This window comes from Staurois parvus, unplaced genomic scaffold (assembly GCF_062004578.1).
Source record: "Staurois parvus isolate SC_StPar_1 unplaced genomic scaffold, SC_StPar_1.0 ptg000040l, whole genome shotgun sequence".
Lineage (NCBI taxonomy): Eukaryota > Metazoa > Chordata > Amphibia > Anura > Ranidae > Staurois > Staurois parvus.
This window is the reverse complement of record NW_028317836.1, coordinates 292896-314597: the sequence shown is the minus strand read 5'-3', so window position 1 is coordinate 314597 and position 21702 is coordinate 292896. Positions and strand designations below refer to the sequence as shown.

General features: G+C 45.2%; 1 protein-coding gene across 1 annotated transcript in view; it reads right to left on the bottom strand.

Moving 5' to 3' along the window:
- LOC149470514 (uncharacterized) overlaps positions 1 to 20715 on the bottom strand; it is a 64342-nt gene extending 43627 nt beyond the window's left edge. Inside the window, 2 exon segments of the mRNA XM_089662991.1 lie at positions 7990 to 8967; positions 20570 to 20715. Coding sequence (XP_089519117.1) covers positions 7990 to 8661 — 672 coding nt within the window. The 5' untranslated portion in view covers positions 8662 to 8967; positions 20570 to 20715.
- Between the last annotated feature and the right edge of the window lie 987 nt (positions 20716 to 21702).

Here is a 21702-nt window from a genome sequence, read left to right as displayed (position 1 = left end):
CCCAAAATCCAATGACCACCTTAAGGAGGCTTAGGTAACCATCTTAGGGTGCCAGGAAAGGGGGGTGATAAAATATGAACCTGCAGCCACTTGCTGGGGATTTGGATATTTAACAATGCTGCAGACGTGTTTTTTTACAACACTCCCCACCGCTATACAGCCGGGAGTGTGTGGACTTTAGTAAATCCAAATGTTGGCTGTCATGTGAAAGTAATACAAGTGGCTGTGAAGCCGCCTATCATTCCCACACCCACCACTGAGATGTGTCCCTCCCCCTGACACCATGTGGGACAGCAGAGCCTGGTGCTGTCATGGTGGGTGTCACTGGGAAGGACAGAGGGAGCTCAGCGGACCTCCTATACACAGACCAGGATGTGACATGTACATCGGGGTGCCTACATAGGAACACAGTGATCCCCACACACGTTACATATCAGCGCACACGCCGGAGGGAGAGCAATGATTGGAGCACCAGTGCTCCTGTGTAACTCTATACTGATGACCTGGAGGGGCTATTAAAGCGTTCCAAGTGCACACAGTGTTACGGCTTGACATGTTGGGAATCCCATTTCCTCGGCACAACCTCATCTTTTATATTTCACCAGAAAATAGGTCATGAATTGCATTTATGTGCTCAGAAATAAACGTTACTATATTGTTCCTGAAATGTTGCCTTTCATAAACTGTTGTGCTAATATCATGTAACATAGAAAATGACAACTCCCAACATTGTATTATATAGGGTGTCTGCTATCAAAGAATACATCAGATTTGGGGTTTAGTGATCTTCAGGAATAAAATGATTTTTAAAAGTTGTGAACAAGAAATAAAAAAATGTCCCCAGGACTCCATGGACCCCTTCATTCCACGCCATCTCCAGGAACCGGGAAACCACTGAGAAGCCAAGTGTACCCCGACTTCCTGTCAGGAATGGACTTGCCAGTGGTGGTGGGACTCACCTGCCTTGTAGGCTGCAGTACCAGGGCTGGCCAGCGGGTGCTCTCAGCAACCACTCCTGCAATGAGCCATTACCTGAGGCTGATTACAGCAGGTGTATTTAAGGAATGGCCAGGCCTGTGATCAGGGCCTTGGTGTATGTTTCCCATGGGCCCCTGTACCTGCATCCTGTCTACTTTCTGCCTGATCCAGATTCTGCTTTGATCCCTGATTCTGAATGAACTCCGCCTGTCCTGACTTTGGCTATTCCTAACTACTCTTCCGCCTGCTCCTTGAGCCCTGCCTGCCCGTTTGCTACCAACCCGGCCCGCCCAACTACGCTTAGTATTGTTTCTATTGTTATTTGTTGGAGGTTTGGGTTGGTTTTGTTTGCACTATGTCAGGGGAGTATTGGGAGAAATTGAGGCTTTCCCTTACAGATATGGGGGAGGGGCAACATCACCTAAAGTACAGCTATGGGTGGAATTGAAGGGAAGCCATTTTAGGGTGCTCCTTCCACACAAGAAGCAATGTATCTGGAAGGACTAGGAATCCATTGGACCAATGGGGATGAAATGTTACTGGCCTGTGATTGGCTCTCCTATTGTTAATGAAGTGAGACTCCCCTTATTGGTGTCATTAATGAAAGAAACCATGTGAAATGTTTCCTCCAAATCCAAAAAGTTGACCCCCTTGGGTAGGTACCCATCCTAATATTCCTGATAGGAGTTTGTAGTCCCTGCTACTACAGGAAACATGCAGGTGATCATTTACACCTTTTACAGCAGGACAGTAAATATCATCCACATTAGACTCACTTGCTCCTCTAACAACATGAAGCATCAGGCCCTGACCTCTACAACCTTGGCAGACTGACCAGACCCGGAATCTCAAATGACACAGTCGTGCGCTGGAGTGAATATGGCGTAAAACCAAATCCCACCAAGCGTTCACCCGTTATAAATCTGCCTTCCTAACATACACTTCTTCCTTTTATGCTGCCAAACAAGCCTACTTTGACACTCCCATCAATACCTTCTCTTCAAGTCCTCACCGGCTCTTCTCTACCTTTAACTCCCTATTTTCTCCACCCCCACCTAGTGCCTCACTCACTGCCCACGAGATTGCAAACCACTTCCAAAACAAGATTGACACAATTCCTAGGGACATCGCCACTACACAGACACCCACCCCACTTAGCATTCCTCATACCATACCTCCCTCAACACTCTTCTCCTTTGACTTCGCTACCACTGAAGAGGTCTTCAAGGTCTTCTCAGAAGCCTGTTTCACTACCTGCCCCCTGGATCCTGTCCCCTCAAAACTACTACTACTACTCATTGTAATGCACCATTTTCCCTGGTATCTCCTTTCCATCTCTTTAATGTCTTGGTGGACTCGTTCACCTTGTTCCTCACTCACAGCTCCCAAATTTTCAGGAAAGCAGTCAAGGTGGGACTGGAGGAAATGCACTTTCAAACTCATCAGGCAACCTAAAGCTTGAAATGCTTTCAGCATTTGTCTGACAATCTTTTTGTAGTGAGGATCTTTGGTATTGCCTAAAAATTTCTGTACGACGTCTTTAAATGCAATCCACCCTTCTTTGTGAGGATCCGTCATGGTATTGACAAACTCTTGATCAACTCTAAGCCTTCTAATGTCTGGTCCGATGAACACACCTTCCTTCAATTTTGCCCCTGACAGGCCTGGAAAGTTGGTGGCCATTTGAATTTGAAGCATTCTCCGTCTCTTGGAAGTGATTTTACAAATTGCTTCATCAAACCCAATTTTATGTGGAGAGGTGGTAGAAGAACTTTATGGGAAGGTACCAAAGTTACCCTCGGCTGTCACCTCTTCTTGGTCCAGTGATTTTGTCTGTCTCGACTGTCCCATAGACACAGAAAACAAGGGTATTTGGTATCCCACCCACTGGATTCTTCAGGAAAGATTGACCCTTTCTACCATTAGAAGCACAGACTCAGGGCTGAGGCTTACCCTCAGTAGTCAGACATGTCACTCAGAGCAGCACATGTATTCACCCCCTTTGCAGGGAGGGAGGGGCAGAGATTGTTTACCTGCAAATAACAACAAAGGGCCAGAAGAGAACTAGGGAAATGAGGAAATAGAATTTGTTTCACTAAAACTTGCTTAGCTTATGTATATATTGCTGACCATCAGATTTACAGTGCTATATTTTTTTTTACGTAATTCAGACAACCCCTTTAATGTTTTTTTGGCATTTTATACCTTAAATGCACTTATGTGAATTAATTAATAGTAATTTGGACTTTAAATTTGGTTAAAAACCCATAATATAAAAAAAAAAAAACAATTTTTTTTTTTTATAAATTTGAAGACAATTTTGCATTTTGTGGCAAATCATGACGTCTAGGAGTTTTTTCAATATTTTATTTGTTTTCAGCACACCAAAATACATGGAAATTAGCTGAAAATAATCAAACAGCTTTTTAGTCGCAGACCTGTGTTATAAGTAAGACACACAACAAGTAAAGCCCAACTTCAGCTAACGCTTCTACAGCAGTTACAGCAACAGGTTCTCTATAAGGTCCAACCCCCATATGAATGACAACTGACAGTTGTGAGCACCCCCCAGCAGTGTTATAGGATTTGCCCCAACCCCTCCAACTGCCATTTTTCCCAAAAGACGTGGCCTTCTACAGGAAGTAGACAAAAATTATCTACTTAGAGGGACAACAAAACATAAAATAATAGGAGACTCGGAAAAACAAAGCCTGCTCTGCTAATGACAGATTTCATTATTAATGTCATTATTGATTTTGCCCATAGTTACACTTTGGTGCCAATGTTGTAATATTTCCAGGGAGAAGAAGTTTTCTTTACAAACTTTCCACCAAAAAGAGATGTGTGCACTCAGAGTGATTATTGTGAACCCCAATCAGAGGAATGTCAGTCCCCCGGAAGAAGTGGTAGGAATATGACCGCACACTCAGCACTTTGTAAGTTCAGATCTCTGGCAGTTGTATTGTGTGATTAGTCTATGGAGAGGAGTAATAGCTGGAAAGAGAAAACATGGAACAAGGATTTCTGATCTTCACCTGATGGAATCCCATTTGGCAGAACCACATGGAACACAAGTGGCCAGCTGGGCTTACGTTTTACTGCTGAATACATCCCCTAAATCAGCAGTAACTCAGTATTGGAAGGCCTGCATCAGCTTGGGATGTTGTTTTCTCACTGAACAGAGACTTCTTTCTAGCTGGTGTCACAGACACAAACCTGCCTGAAAGGTTGTCACCCATGAGATGATATCCTACAACCTCACAAACACCCCCTTTCCTCTCTATGATCACAATCTCATCACCTTCACAGTCTCCTCATCTTCAAACACTTATCCCTCCAATCACCAATCACCTGCAGAAACCTTCACAACTTGAACCCTTCTCCTTTCCACTCTGCAACTGACCAACTCTATGACAGAATCTCTCCCCTGTCCTGCCCTGACCTGGCCACTGCTGTCTACAACAGTTCACTTTCATCCACATTAGACTCACTTGCTCCTCTAACATGAAGCATCAGGCCCCGACCATTACAACCTTGGCAGATTGACAACACCAGAGATCTTAAACGACATAGTCGTGTGCTGGATCGAATGTGGCGTAAAACCAAATCTCACCAAGCATTCACCCGATATAAATCTGCTTTCTTAACATACAATTCCTCCCTCCATGCTGCCAGACAAGCCAACTTTGTCACTCTCATCAATAGCTTGTCATCCAGTCCTCGTCGTCTCTTCTCTACTTCTAACTCTCAACTTTCTCCACCTCCACCCAGTACCTCACTCACTGCTCACGAGATTAAAAAATCATTTAAAAAACAAGATTGATGCAATTCATAGGGGCATTGCCACTGCACAGACATCCATACTGTGTTGCCTTCACAGGCTAATTGAATTAAAGTTACTTATATGGGACATGTAGTGTACCACGGCCATCTAGTGGCAAACATGTATGGCAGTTCTCCTCTGGATATGTAAGCTCTCAGACAGGAAGTGACTCTTGGTTTATGAAGTTCGTCAGCCATTTTAGACTTCTATTAACTGTGGATGCAGTGTGCTTGCTTCTCTCCCAAGGGGCTTGAGACATCATCACCTGTAAGTTCCTTTCTGCTGTGTCATCTGTCATTTATGTTACACTAGTTATTCTATGTATACTGATATGCTGTCATTGTATTGTGTTTCAGTTTCACCTATAAAATAAAGTTGGATTCTTTGGTAGACAACACAAGCAGTGGGCTTCTGTTTGCTGGAGATTCTGACAAGGGTTTAGCTGTCCATTTAGAGCCACACATTGTCAGTGTTTTGAGAACGGAACACATACCACTTAGCATAACTTATACTAAACCTCCCTCCACACTTTACTCTTCTGACCTTCCTACTACCGAAGAGGTCACTAAGGTTTCTCAGAAGCCCGTCTCACTACCTGCCCCCTGGATCCTGTCCCCTCACAACTACTACGGTCACCCTCTTCTTCCATCCTATGCTCCCTCACTCACATCTTCAATCTCTCCCTCTCTACTGGGCCCTTCCCCTCCCCTCTAAAGCATACGCACATCACTCCCATACTTAAAAAGCTCTCGCTGGACACCACCAACCTGAACAACTTAAGACCCATCTCCCTGCTCTTGTTTACTTTTAAACTCTTAGAACGCTTAGTCTACAATCACCTGAGCTCCTAACTCACCAACAAAAACCTTTTTGACCCTTTACAGTCTGGCTTTTGCTCACTACACTCCACTGAAACTGCCCTACTAAAACCCACTAATAATATAACTGCTAAAACCAATGGCCACTACTCTGTACTCATTCCAACCAATGGCCGCTACTCCATACTAATCCCAACCAATGGCCACTACTCCGTACTCATCCCAACCAATGGTCACTACTCCGTACTAATCCCAACCAATGGCCACTACTCCATACTCATCCCAACCAATGGCCACTACTCCATACTCATCCCAACCAATGGCCACTACTCCATACTCTTACTACTTGACCTCTCTGCAGCTTTTGATATGGTTGACCAACCCCTCCTCCTCAAAAAACTCCACTCAGTTGGCCTCCAAGACTCTGCTCTCTCCTGGTTCTCCTACCTATTGCAGAGCTTGTTCATTGTTAACTATAACTCTGCCTCCTCCTCTCCACTCCCTTTTTCCATAGGGGTACCTCAAGGTTTCGTCCTTGGACCCCTACTCTTCTACATCTACACCTCCTCTCCCTTCTGCCATGGTTTTAAATACCATCTCTATGCTGATGAAACACACATCTATCTTTCTACTCCTCACCTCTTCAGTCTCCTCTCGCATTACTAACTTACTAAGCGACATATCGGAATGGATGTCCCTCCACTTCCTCAAACTCAATCTTTCCAAAACTGAGCTCTTAGTATTCCCCCCAGCCTGTGCCCCCTCCCCGACTTCTCCATCAAGATCAATAACACAATCATCAGTCCCTCCCCTCATGCCAGGGTACTAGGTGTAATCCTAGACTCCCATCTGTCCTTTCAGTCCCAAATCCAATCACTGTCCAAATCTTGTAGACTTCACCTCCACAATATCTCCAATATACGTCCGTTCTTAACCTCGGAAACCACTAAGGAACTTATTTACTCCCTTGTTATATCCCTTCTTGACTATTGTAACTCCCTCCTCATTGGCCGACCTCATCGCAGGCTATCCCCGCTCCAGTCTATCATGAACGCTGCTGCCAGACTCATCCACCTTACTAACTATTCTATATCAGCCACCCCTCTCTGCCAATCCCTCCACTCAGTGTCCTCCACCCCTCTCTGCCAATCCCTCCACTGGCCTTCACTCAGTGTCCTCCACCCCTCTCTGCCAATCCCTCCACTGCCTTCCCATTGCCCAACGGATAAAATTCAAAAACATTAACAATAACATATAAAGCCATTTATAACTCTGCCCCAAATTACATCACCGATCTTGTCTCCAAATATCACCCAAAACGTACTCTCCGCTCCTCTCACAACCTCTTGCTCTCTAGCTCCCTTGTCTCCTCTCATGCTTGTCTCCAGAGCTTCCCCCGTCCTCTGGAACTCTCTACCCAAATTTATCAGACTATTGCCTACTCTGCTCACTTTTAGGCGATCTGTGAAAACCTCTCTCTTCAGGGAAGCCTATCCTGCCCTCAGCTAATAATGGAATCTTCTACTCTTCCTACCAGTCCATCCCCCACAGTTACTACCTTTTGTACCACTAGCCCCTCCTTCCTAGAATGTAAGCTCCAAAGAGCAGGGCCCTCCTATCCCTCTTGTATTGTTGCTGTATTGTCTCCCGTTATATTGTAAACCGCTGAGCAAACTGTTGGCGCCATAAATCCTGTATAATAATATTAATGAGAGATGAAATGTGGAAAGGAGGCATTGAATGGGAGAGGAGATGGAACATGTATTGGGAGGAGTGGACAAGGTGGGCTTAGCTGGAGACCTCAAGCCTGGCTGATGATGTATTACTAGTCGGAAGAACCTGGAATGGACTCTCCCAATGAGGCTTCAGAGACTTGGTAAGATGACAATAGACCCCATCCTAGTCTCTGGTACTGAGGCAGTGTTGGTCATGTATTACCTCAGGATCCAGAAATGAAGAAAATGCTTGGAAACACAACTCAGTTGGTGAATCATGAAAATGCATTACATGTTCAGTCAAAGCTCCATAAAAAAGATAAAGATGAGAATCATGAGGGAAGCTGTTCAGTTATTGATGCTTATCTTAAAAACAATTGTCAAAAGGTAAAATATTCAAATCCCTTCTAGTTGTGTATTGATGGACATAAGCACTAAACTCAGTTCATCCAATCATTACATTCCAGTTTGTTTAAGTTTGTTTCTTTAAAAGTAACATTTTATCTTTTCCCTTCTTCTCTAGCTTGTGGGATGACATTGGGGATGTGAAACAAACTTGTGACACCTGAAACTGCTTTAATATCCCTTTTCTTCCAAAATTTAATCTATGCAGAAATGTATGAATCCTCCGATGATCGATTAGACCGACATTAACTGTAAACGTTTTGTCACATTGAGAGCATTAAAATTACTTCTCTCCAGTGTGAATCATTTGGTGTGTGATAAGACTTGACTTCCGTGTAAAAGCTTTATCACATTCAGAACACTGATATGACTTCTCTCCAGTGTGAATCCTCTGGTGTGTGATAAGATGTGACTTCACTGTAAAAGTTTTATCACATTCAGAACACTGATATGGCTTCTCTCCAGTGTGAATCATCTGGTGTGTGATAAGATGTGACTTCACTGTAAAGGTTTTATCACATTCAGAACACTGATATGGCTTCTCTCCAGTGTGAATCCTCTGGTGTTTGATAAGATATGACTTATGTATAAAAGCTTTGCCACATTCAGAACACTGATGTGGCTTCTCTCCAGTGTGAATCCTCTGGTGTGGGATAAGATTTGACTTCTGAGTAAAAGCTTTATCACATTCAGAACACTGATATGGCTTCTCTCCAGTGTGACTTCTCTGGTGTGTGATAAGATTTGTCTTCACAGTAAAAGCTTTATCACATTCAGAACACTGATATGACTTCTCTCCAGTGTGAATCCTCTGGTGTCTGAAAAAATTTGACTTCTTTATAAAAGCTTTATCACATTCAGAACACTGATATGACTTCTCTCCCTTGTGAACCTTCTGGTGACTGATATATTTTCTCTCCATTGTAAAATCTCCAAATAAGAAGTAGTTTGAAATGACTTTTCTTATGTATACTTGGGTTGGACTTTATTGTAAAGCCATTGTCACTTCCAGAACATTGAAATTACTTTTCTCCTGCTGGATCAATGTGGAAGAGGATCCAAACCATGACTTTTAGAACACAGATATGACTTGTATCCCGTGTGAATCCTCCAGTGAGCTGCAGTAAAGACTTTCAGTCAATTAAGACACCCATATGTCTTGTTTTCCATGTGACTCAGCCATATTTATGAAGACCAACATGACCCAAAACTTGGTTCATCAATCTACCTGTTCAAAAAAAAAAAGAAAAAATAATTCTATATAAAGGGCTACATAAAGTTGCTTTCTATTTTTAATGTTCATTACTAAATATATCTTATGAATAGAAAGAATATGTACAGCATTATCTACAGTATTTTTTTTAATCAAATAGATTTTATTAAGAAAGTTTCTAAGTGCGCACAGTATTCCCAACATTCAGCCCAGACAATGGAGTCATACATTCTCACGTATAGGCAGTTGTGGCACTGTTACAGATCATACAGAACAATAACTTGCTTTGTCTATGGTGTCACTTTTACCTTTTATAAACAAATGAACAGAGAAAAGAAGAAACAGCCTAGAACAATTCAGCTGTACACAGCAAGTAACTCCCCCAGTACATACAGTTGTGTTCAAAATAATAGCAGTGTGTTGAAAAAAGTGACTAAAGCTGAAAATCCTTCTAATAGCTTTTATTTCCATCCACACAAATGCATTGGGAACACGACACATTCTATTCCAAATCACAACATGAAGAAAATACATCAAATTTGTGTTGTTCCTCTAAAAAAATGGAAGAAAAGTGAATATTAGACGGTTCAAAAAAATTGCAGTGTTTGTATTCTTCTTTACAAACTCCAACATTCACTATATAAACTGAGAAATGTTTGAAGATTTTGCTTTCCTTTGAATGACTTCATGAATATTTGGTTGTAGTCGCACTGTTTCTGAGAACTGCTGTACATCTGTGTTGCATGGAGTCCCCCAACTTCTGGCCCCTGTGATCAGGTATTCCAGCCCAGGATGATTGGACCACATTCCACAGTTCTTCTCTATTTCTTGGTTTTGCCTCAGAAACGGCATTTTTGATGTCACCCCACAAGTTTTCTATTGGATGAAGATCCGGGGATTGGGCTGGCCACTCCATAACGTCCATCTTGTTGGTCTGGAACCAAGATATTGCACGTTTACTGGTGTGTTTGGGGTCGTTGTCTTGTTGGAACACCCATTTCAAGGGCATTTCCTCTTCAGCATAAGGCAGCATGACCTCTTCAAGTATTCTGATGTATTCAAACTGATCCATGATCCCTGGTATGCGATAAATAGCCCCAACACCGTAGTATGAGAAACATCCCCATATCATGATGCTTGCACCACCATGACCACCACCTTCACGGTCTTCACAGTGTACTGTGGCTTGAATTCAGTGTTTGGGGGTCGTCTGACAAACTGTCTCCGCCCACTAGACCCAAAAAGAACAATCTTACTTTCATCAGTCCACAAAATGTTGCGCCATTTCTCTTTAGGCCGGTCAATGTGCTCTTTGGCAGATTGTAACCTCTTCAGCACGTCTTTTCTCCAACAGTGGGACTTTGCGGGGACTTCTTGCAGATAGCTTGGCTTCACATCGGCGTCTTCTAATTGTAACAGTCCTCACAGGGAACGTCACACCTTCTTTCATCTTCCTGGAGCTGATTGTTGGCTGAGTCCGCGCCATTTTGGCTATTCTTCTATCCATTCCAATGGTAGTTTTTTGCTTTCTTCCACGTCTTTCAGGTTTTGGTTGCCATTTTAAAGCATTTGCAATAATTTTAGCTGAGCAGCCGATCATTTTCTGCACTTCTTTATATGTTTTCCCTTCTCCAATCAACTTTTTAATTAAGGTACGCCGTTCTTCTGAACAATGTCTGGAACAACCCATTTTCCTCAGAATTTCAGAGAGAAATGCACTGTAACCAGCATGTCCAACATTTGCTGCCTTCCTTCCTTAAATAAGGGCAATAATTGCCACCTGTTTCTCAAAGAATGAATGACCTCACTAATAGAACTCCACACTGCTATTATTTTGAACACGCCCCTTTCAATGAGTGATTCAATGACACAGAATCAGCAGCATGCATGTCATGACTGTTGGGTCTGTTGGATTTCTATGACTCTACTACACCTGCTAGGAAATTATTTGCCATGTAGAAATATCATTTCTACCAAAAACAGTGATTGATCCGGTTAGTGATGTCTGACTGCTATTATTTTGAACACAACTGTACATAGATAGCGGACACCATTCAATGAGGCCTGTGTCTACAGGATCATTCCCCAAGTATCAGTCTTCAATGTAGTCACCATTCAGTAGGATACAACTGGCCGTTCTCCTTCTATGGGGCTAAAAGAGCTAAGATTTTAAAAGCCTATGAAGAACTAACTAAGAGAGAGCAAGGAGTATCCAGCCAGTTCTGCTAGAGAGACATACATTTCTTGGGGGAATAACAATGTTGATACGTTCGTTTTTTCACATGTTGATGTGGAGATCACCTGCTCAATTCACTGGTGTCTGCTGGGAGTTTGAGATGATAGCCAAGATCGGGATATTTTTTATGGTCAAGCAGCCTCACTATTGCTATATGACTTGTAATAGGAGGAGGTGTAAATAATTCCTCCTCTATTGAGACCAAGAGGCACACCCGAGGAATATTGAACACCAACATTACAATACTGGTCATATCGTTCCACTTTTTGAATAATTTTGGACATCTCCAAAATGTGTATCAAATCCCCGACAACACCACTACAATTGGGGTCATAAGGGGAAATCCCTCTTGTCCTAGCTGAACAATTGAGCTGGAGTCCTGAAAGCTCTATGCAAAAGAAATGACTGAGTTTCTGTGAAGAGGACAGAGAGATGAGAGGTATGGAGGTCACAATCACCTCCCACCACTCTCTCTTAGAGTCAAAAGACTGGAATAAATATATGAGAGATCATGCCTTTCCCACTGGTGCCATCTGAAGCCCATTAACAAGTGTGAGAGTGATGTGAAATCTGTATCTGATGGAAGTAACAATCAATGGATGGGATCTAATGTGTCTACTAAGTCCCACCTGGTAAGATGTTGAAGTTGGGCAGCTATAATATAAAGTCTAACATTTGGTATTGCTAGGCCTCCTTGGTCTTCACCATACTGTAGAGTAGTGAGTTTGATTCTAGCTGACGGCTTCTTCTAAATGAGCTCCCCAAACTGGAAGCCACTTACAGAAGTGGGAGCGGGTACCTGTCAATTTTGGTTACCCCCCCAAAAAGGTGCCAGTTGGGTCCTTAACCACTTGCCGACCAGGCACTTATACCCCCTTCCTTACCAGGCCAATTTTCAGCGTTGCCACACTAAATGACAATTGCGCGGTCATGCAACATTGTACTCGTGTGAAATTTTTATCATTTTTGTCACACAAATAGAGCTTTCTTTTGGTGGTATTTACTCCCCGATGGCTGTTTTATTTTTAGCGCTATAAACAAAAAAATAGCAAAACATTTGAAAAAAAAAGTTCTTTGTTTCTATTATAAAATATTGCAAATTGAAGGTAATTTTTCTCCTTCACTGATGTGCGTTGATGAGGCGGCACTGATGGGCACTGATAGGCAGCACTGATGGGCACTGATAGGCAGCACTGATGGGCACTGATAGGCAGCACTGATTACACGGATTAGAGACTAACCGTTTTTATATTTCACGTATGCACTTTGAAACGCCAACTTGGGACGTTTATCACATCTATACTCCACCATACGCCTCAGTGCGTGTATTTATTTATGTCACTATAATTGATATGGAGATCATAGTTGGTCACTTTTATATTCTCCATTGTATCTACATACATTTCATTCATGATATTTATGATTTTACATTTTTTTCATACCTTTAGCGCTGCATGTGTTTTATTTATTATTGATTAGAGGGTTTTGAGGTTCTTACCTTTCATGCCAGCTGCTCCATTTCTATGTTTATCCAGCGCTCATTTTATCTTATTGGATGAGGCAGCACTGATGAGCTGGCACTGTTAGGCAGCACTGATGAGCTGGCACTGTTAGGCGGCACTGATGATGGGTACTGATAGTCACTGATAGGCAGCACTGCTGGGCACTGACTGGTGACACTGCTGGGCAAAGGTGGGTGGCACTGATGGGCACTTGTGGGTGGAACTGGTGGGTGGCACTGATGGGCACCGATCCTCAGGGCACTGATGATCCCTCCTCTGACAACTGCCGGCAGTACTTTCCTCATGCTCTGACAGCGTGAGGAAAGTGCAGTCTAGAACCGGCAATTGCATTTCTCGATGACCAGCGTGTCATAGAACACAACAATCACGGAGATCGCCAGGTGTGCGCCCCCAGGGGCATGCAGGAGAGCGCATTCTGGGAGGACGTCATATGACAGCCTCCCAGAACTGGCCTGCCGCAGTGCAGTCGTCATTTGGCTACCTGCGGTCGGCAACTAGTTGAAGCAGGACTTCCCCTTTTGGGTGGAGCTCTGCTTTAACATCAGCAAGAGATAACAGTGCTATAGTATCAAGAGAGGAGTGAATGTAGAGACTGAAACATGTTATATACTCTATAATATCATTTCTGGTACTCTCACAGTGGGAGTATAGATTTAGTACTTCAACCTGTATGCAGATATCAGTGGCAGACGAGTGGGTGACCTGTCCGCCTCACTGAAAATTCAAACTGATAGTGTAGGTTCCCCAATTGGGAAAACCCCCATAAGGGATAAAGAGCTAATGAGAGGAAAGGTGAAAAGGAAGAGAGCAATGGAGAGATAAGAGCAAGAGTAGTGAAGAAAGGGGTACAGATAAGGGGGGAGGAGAGGAGGTCCCCAGGGGGGAGGGTGTGTGCCTGTATAGAGTAGCAACTGAGTAGTGGGTTACCTAATGGACTCAGGACTACAAAGAGAGTAAGGTTTCATCAGAGTTTGAGGGTAGGAAATGGTCAACCCATGGTTGCCATAGTTGTTCATTTTTATGCACTCTGTCTAATAGGACGGCTTCTACTTTGACATGTATCGTGGCTCGAGTGACACTATTCTTAGTTTCAGTGGTATTGAGGTGGGGGGATTTCCAGGCCTTCGCTATGGTTTGCTAAGCCGTGGTGGTGACCTACAGGAGTAGTTTGAATTGCCAGTGTGTCACTTCTTGGGCATTATGCAAGTAAAGGAATGGATGCTGGTCAACCGACCAAGTCCAGTGTTGAGGAATGGCCTCAGCTGCCATTCTAGCCACGCCCTCTGATGCATTTCACCCCGCCCACTAGGGCTTGGTCACACTGCATCCATCCCGTTACTTGTATTGGCTGACACTGGAATCGCTCTGACTCATGCTCCCCTCTTCTCACTTGCCGGTGGGGTGATCCCTTTCCTTCTATCCATAGCTTGGAGACACACCATAAGTTATACTTCTTGGGGCTTGTTATTAAATGAGGCAGTGGCCGGATGGATATATATACTGTAACTTCTTCATAAAGAACTGTAGGCATATGGAATATTTTGCACCAATACGTTAGAACAACCGGGCAGGTCCACCAAATGTGGATACCTGCTTCAGAGCAGCCACATAAACAAGTCAGGGATTAGGGATGGATTTAGCTATCCGGGCAGGGACCAGGTACCAGTGCATGAGAGTGCTGTGGTTAGTCTCCATAGCAACTATATTTTGGGAGGAGGATTTTGCAGCAGACCATATGTCTGCCCAATCGCTTTCAAATGAAGATTTAAATCCCATTACCACTTGGATGTATATGGTAAGGAAGTGTAAGGTGGTGGAGCTGGTAACTGTGCATATAAGGTGGAAATCAAAAGTCTGGCATGGGGGTCACATTTACATATGTGTCCAAACCTAGTCATGTCTGGGAGAGAGGTGTTCATGTGTAAGTGGGAGCAATACAAGTGTTTGATCTGAAGATATCTACAAATTTCAGAGGTAGAGATTTTGTTGGAGTCACATAGGGTTTGGAAGGGTATAAAGGAGTCTGGTGTTGAACTAGACTAGCTCTAGGACAAGCATGAAAAGAAGATGGAGGCATCCATGCCGGATAAAAGCCTGGATGGAGGAGGTATGCCATGAGTGGGTTATGGGGTGACTGTAAGGTGTATCAGAACTTTAGACTGTCCCAGATAGATGGGTAGTGTTGAGTAATTGGGTGTTGGAGTGAGCGACGATCTCTTGGGTGTAGCCATAGTAAATTTGCAACTGATGAGGGGATACAATCTACTGACTCTATAGTGACCCATAGGAGGGGGTCACTTTTACTGCATGATATTTAGGGAGTTGAGCAAGATGTGCAGCTTGGAAATATTTAGCAAAGTTAGGAAGCCCCAGACCACTCTAAGTTTCGGTAAGATACGGATGGACTGGGGTAGATGCAGTTTAACAGAGCCCCATACATAAGTGGTGGCATGACACTGTAATATGCAGAGGAAACAGGAAGGTATATTGTGACGGAGGGTAGGCAGGACAGAACACGCAAGGCAGATGGCAAACACACAAAGCTTTATTATTACAAATGGCAGTCACTCAATGGGGGATTGCAAGGGGGTGGCAGTGCCCAGTATGGGAAATAGCAAGAAGAGGACCAAAAATAATTGTAGTCCAGCCCCAGGGGCAAAGTTAAAATCTCTACAGCAGTTTGTAATCCAAACAGGGAGGTGGAGAGGGAGTACAAGAACAGTTCAGGGAAAACAGGGGAGCATTCACTCACAGATCAGACAGGGGTGCCCGGGTCCACAAGGGAGCAAGGCAGTATGACATCAAGTACTTGCCCTGAAACCGGAGTATGCGTGGCATAGTCCATGGTAATAATCCCCCCGAGTCCTAGATGCCTGCAGAAGGCAGCTGGTGTAGTTCTCCCCCTATCCTTGGGGCTTGCAGAGTGGCAGCTTGTGGAGGTCTCCCCCTTCTCTGGGGCTTGCGGTGGGCAGCTGGCATAATTCTCCCCCTTAGCTTTGGGGTGTGCAGAGCGGCAGCTCCCCTTATCCGTTGGGGGGGTGTATGCAGAGTGGACACAAGAGTCCCGTCTTATCTGGGATCCCTCGGTGGCTTGGCAGTGAAATGGATGACCGGGAAGAGCCTGTCATCGGTCTCTTAAACCGATGCAGGACGCTTCTTGGTCGTCCTGGCAATGGCGGGCGGGCCGTGGGCAGTGAGCCTCGTTGCTCGGCAAAGAGGCACGCCCCCCTGGACACGGAGCGCAGCCTTTGTCCGGTGGCATCCGCAAGAGCGGGAACTCCCTGTGCATGCAGTGCAGATGTCGGGACCGTGCGGCATCATTCTGACACCGCGGTCCAGAACCTCTCCGCAGACAGGTGTGAACCTCACTATCTTTTCCCCTAATGCCTCGCAGGATGGGGAGAAGATAGTGGCGGAGGTGAGAGGAGCCACACCTCTTGTCCTGCGTGGTTCGGCTTCAAAAAGCCGCGTCAGGACGAGAGGCAGCAAGGGGGGAAGGTCATCCTGACAGGGGGGAAACAACTACTGAAATGGGAGCTGAGCTTTATTAATTAAATTACAATGTGCTAAGGGAATTGGGGGAAACTGGCTAATGAAATTGGGACTGGAATGCACTTTATTTGAGGGGCTGAAATGTACTATATTTGGGAGGGAAATATAACAGATTTGGGCACCCTGGCAGCACCTATATTGTGACATTTTACAGTTGCAAGAAAAAGTATGTGAACCCCTTGGGAATACGTGGAGTTTTGCATGAATTGGGCATAAAATGTGCTCTGAACGTCATCTAAATCACAACAATAGAAGAACACAGTCTGCTGAACATAATACTACACAAACATTAGATGTTGCCATGGTTTGATTGCACATAACATGTAAACATTCACAGTGCAGGGAGGAAAAAGTATGTGTACCTTTGGACTTAATAACTGGTTGACCCTCCTTTGGCAGCAATAACCTCAACCAAACGTTTCCTGTAGTTGCAGATCAGACCTGCACAACGATCTGGAGTCATTTTGGACCTTTTCCTACTCTCTGGGAATGTCCTCTTGTTATGGGCTGTACATTCCAGAACCTCCTCAAGACCTGGACCAAAAAGATTATCGCCAATAAAGGGTAAGGCACAAAGGTGCAGTTTGAATGCTGAGTTCCCTGCCCAGGTTTTTAACCAAAATGCCGTTTTAGCTGAATTCACTAGGGCAGAGGTTCAAGCCGCTAGCTTAACTGATTTGGCCGAGGCATCCACAAGGAAACCAACTGCTTTAAACAGCAAAGGAAATTATTTCAGGATTTGCTGCCTGGAGGTTCCTGCCGAGAGAAGTGACTGTGTAAGCCAGCATTCCAGATATCTGGTGACACAGGTAGCCGAGAAAGCTGGCCTAAAGCTGATGGAAGTGGAATTCCAGGCCCTACGGATTAAGACTTCATCCCTCTTATCCATAGGGTCTTTCAGAGCCCCCAAATCTTCAAATGCTAAGTCTGTCCTTTTAGAGACTTTAGATAAGGGGGTGTCTAATTTCTGAACCTTGTCGCATTGCTGGGACCCGTTATCCTCAAATGGAAACCTCCTATTAAGATTACTTGAGAAAAAGGGTTTCCTCTCAGGGCTTTCCCATTCCTGCTTAATGGTATCAACCAGGGAACTATAAACTGGAAAGACACTAGTCTTTCTAGCATACAAACCTTGATACATGAGGTCATGCTTAGATAGGCAAACATCCTCCTCCTCGATCTCTAAGGTTTCGTAGATAGCTTTAAGGGGGTTGTCCACATCTTCCAGGGGCAATTTGTTCCTGGAACCTCTGGAGGAGCAAACATCACCGTCCTCCTCTTATGAGCCTGAATCTACCCAGGACCTAGGATCCTCCTCCGGGTCCTCCTCCCCTTTTAATGCATCTGCTACCTCCAAACCCACTGATTGGGTCCAAGGATCCAGTGGTGGCTGCATTTTTCCAATAGGGATCTAAAGGATTGAAATGTAGACAACATGTCATCCTTAATGGAGGTGAGCACTTTATGGCAGGCTGTAAATGACTTATCCTTAATTAGGCTAGCCACACAATTGCAGCATAAGGGTTTTTCCCATGCTGAACCCAATTTAGCTGCACAAACTGCACACTTCTTCTTGGGGGTCTGACTCTGCACCTTGTCCTGGACTTTAACCTACAATAAGCAAGAAAAAAAACAGTACAGAAAATAATCAGCCCAGGGCCCCTCATACAAAACCACTGTGCTGGGGGAGCAAGAAAAGGAAGTGTGCCCACCAGGGTCAGTAAGAGGGATCAGAGTCCCCAAGCTTACCTTAGAGGAGCCAGTGCCTGAATGACCAGGATATGCCTGAGTACTGTCAGTGCCTTCCATCCATCCCTCTTGTGGTGGCGCCACAGGCTCTGCTGGGTCTGTACACCAGACTGGCTGCCTAACCAGATGCTAGTGCTGCTATGGAGACTGGAACCACGAGTCTCAGGCGCCCGTTGACGACATCACCGCAGCAGGAACTTCTGGTACCTGGACAGCACCCAGAAGTTGCAGCTACTCGCACGCCAGATTGGCAGTCACTCTGCCCCACTGTGCATCGGATGCTGGAGCCCCCCCCGGAAGGAGAATGACAGGCATCAAATGTCCTGGATCCCCCAGGACACACCCGATGGTCATCATCCACTGAGGCATGGAAAAATATCAGGAGCGCAGCCCCACTTCCCCTGAAAGGATCACATCGGGCAGGAGGAAGTAAGACAGACCAGGAGCCACCAGCAACCTCTAGGGCCCAGGGCTTCGATAATCAGTTCCTTGATGACTGCACCCATCCTTGCAGAGGAAACACTAAAAACTCAGGAGGGAGGCCTGGTGGTCCGCCTTTTATAGTACTGTGCTTACGTGTTTCCTGTCCCAGAGGGAGGAGTTCTGTCTCAGGAAGGATGTCCTGGAGGACGTTTGGAGAAATGAACATTAGAATGTCTGAGAGACAAAAGCCAGAAATAGATCAGTGGCTGCATGCACGCCTCATTGTTAGGCTGCAGGTAGAGAGGCAGAGATGAGGCAGGATTTATCATGAAATACAAATTAAAGTGTATTATTTTCAAAACAGCCAAGAATATTTCACAAGGTCTGAAAAGTATGTAAGTAATCGAGTTATTCCCCAATTTAAGAAGAAGAGCATAACTGCAGGTAGTAAATGTAAGAGAGGAGTTGCAGATGATACGATGGTGAGTAGTATGTACAGGAAAGGAGTACGGAGGTATGACAGTGATCGGTATGTACAGGAGAGGAGTGTGGGGGGGTATGACAGTGATCGGTATGTACAGGAGAGGAGTGTGGAGGTATGACAGTGATCGGTATGTACAGGAGAGGAGTACGGAGGTATGACAGTGATCGGTATGTACAGGAGAGGAGTGTGGAGGTAAGACAGTGATGGGTATGTACAGGAGAGGAGTACGGAGGTATGACAGTGATAGGTATGTACAGGAGAGGAGTACGGAGGTATGACAGTGATGGGTATGTACAGGAGAGGAGTACGGAGGTATGACAGTGATGGGTATGTACAGGAGAGGAGTACGGAGGTATGACAGTGATGGGTACGTACAGGAGAGGAGTGTGGGGGGTATGACAGTGATGGGTACGTACAGAAGAGGAGTACGGAGGTATGACAGTGATGGGTATGTACAGGAGAGGAGTACGGAGGTATGACAGTGATGGGTATGTACAGGAGAGGAGTACGGAGGTATGACAGTGATGGGTATGTACAGGAGAGGAGTACGGAGGTATGACAGTGATGGGTATGTACAGGAGAGGAGTACGGAGGTATGACAGTGATGGGTATGTACAGGAGAGGAGTACGGAGGTATGACAGTGATGGGTACGTACAGGAGAGGAGTACGGAGGTATGACAGTGATGGGTACGTACAGGAGAGGAGTACGGAGGTATGACAGTGATGGGTACGTACAGGAGAGGAGTACGGAGGTATGACAGTGATCGGTATGTACAGGAGAGGAGTACGGAGGTATGACAGTGATGGGTATGTACAGGAGAGGAGTACGGAGGTATGACAGTGATGGGTATGTACAGGAGAGGAGTACAGAGGTATGACAGTGATGGGTATGTACAAGAGAGGAGTACGGAGGTATGACAGTGATCGGTATGTACAGGAGAGGAGTACGGAGGTATGACGTTCCCAAGGAGGAGTATCTCAGGAAGGGTCTATACTCCACCATAACTCTGGTTCTCGGAGTGTCAGGTCCCAGCGGGTTCTCCTGGTGTCTCTCCTGTTATTCTGTCTCGGACACATCAGAGGAACATGGTGGGAGATCGGCCTGAATGTCCTTCCTAGGAGGGAACACCGGAGCCATTCTGAGGCCCATTTAATGGCCGGCAATGAGGAGGAAACCAACACTGAGGAGTACATGCTGAGATCTATACAGCACGGGGCAGCACAGTGGCTGAGTGGTTAGCACTTCCTCCTGGCAGTACTCGGGTTGTTGGTTCAAATCCCAACCATGGCACCACCTGCCTGGAGTTTGCATGTTCTCCCTGTGCCTTTGTGGGTTTTCTCCAAGTACTATAGTTTCCTCCCACACTACAAAGACATGCTGGGAGGTGAATTGTCTCCTATGTTGTCCCTAGTATGTGTATGTATGAATGTGAGTTAGGGCCCCTAGATTGTACGCTCCTCGGGGGCGGGGACTGATGGGAATGTACAATATAGATGTAAACTGACGGCGCTATATAAGTACCTGGAATAAATAATAATAATACACCCAGATCATCGATGACGAGGAGGAAGGTTCGGTCACAGATGATTGGTCCGTCTATAGCAGGGACAGGAGCCGGGACCAGGAATAGGAGATCCACCTGACTTACCCGTGTGCTCTGACATGGAGAAGATCCCATGCTGGCCCTATGGTGGCCGTGTGTTCAGGATGGAGACCGATTCTGTTGGACCTTCTTGAAGCTGATCTAAAATGGCTGAGAGGAAGAAAGTGTTCTCGGGACAGGAAGTGACAGACAGGAAGTGACACCAGTCAGGAAGTGACTGCAGACAGATTTATACAGAGGGTGCAGTATGGAGAGCAGACACTAGATGGTGCTGGTACAAAAAAAGCTGAATAGAATAAAACAACAGAGAAAAAACCTGAAAAGCAAAAGATGATGGCGGCTCGTAATCTTCTCATTTAACAGCTTGACGTCATTGTCCCACTCTACATGTTACATCACATCACGTGACTTCCTCAGGAGTTGGCCATCGGACGTACAGCTGCCTATATATACCATTATAATCCTTAATAGACTAATCGGGCGCCATTATGTTGTAGCCTGTCTGTCCTTTATTTGGCGGCCATTTTCCCTTGGTCTAATTTCATTTATATCTCATTTATCACATTACAGTGCAGTGGATTAGATCTCCCTCCTACATTTTCTTGTAGACCACCTGTACCTCCTTTGGTGGCAATTTTTTCCTGGTCTATTATCAATGAAACACAGTTATCACATTACAGTGCAGTGGGTTAGATCTCCCTCCTCCATTTTGTTGTAGCCCGCCTGTCCCTCCTCCAGCGGCCATTTTCCCTTAGTCTGATATGGAAGCTGAGGATCTGCCCCCCTTGATGTATCTGCGCATGTGCCAGTTTCAGGCATAAGCAGACGATCAGCGATCTCGCTCTGAGAAAGTGTTAACTCCTTTCATGCTGGATTGCAATTACAGGAGTCGCATCCCTCGGATCACTGCTGCTGACGATCCTGATGTTACAGGAGTCACATCCCTCGGATCACTGCTGCTGACGATCCCGATATTACAGGAGTCACATCCCTCGGATCACTGCTGCTGACGATCCCGATGTTACAGGAGTCACATCCCTCGGATCACTGCTGCTGACGATCCCGATATTACAGGAGTCATATCCCTCGGATCACTGCTGCTGACGATCCCGATATTACAGGAGTCACATCCCTCGGATCACTGCTGCTGACTATCCCGATGTTACAGGAGTCACATC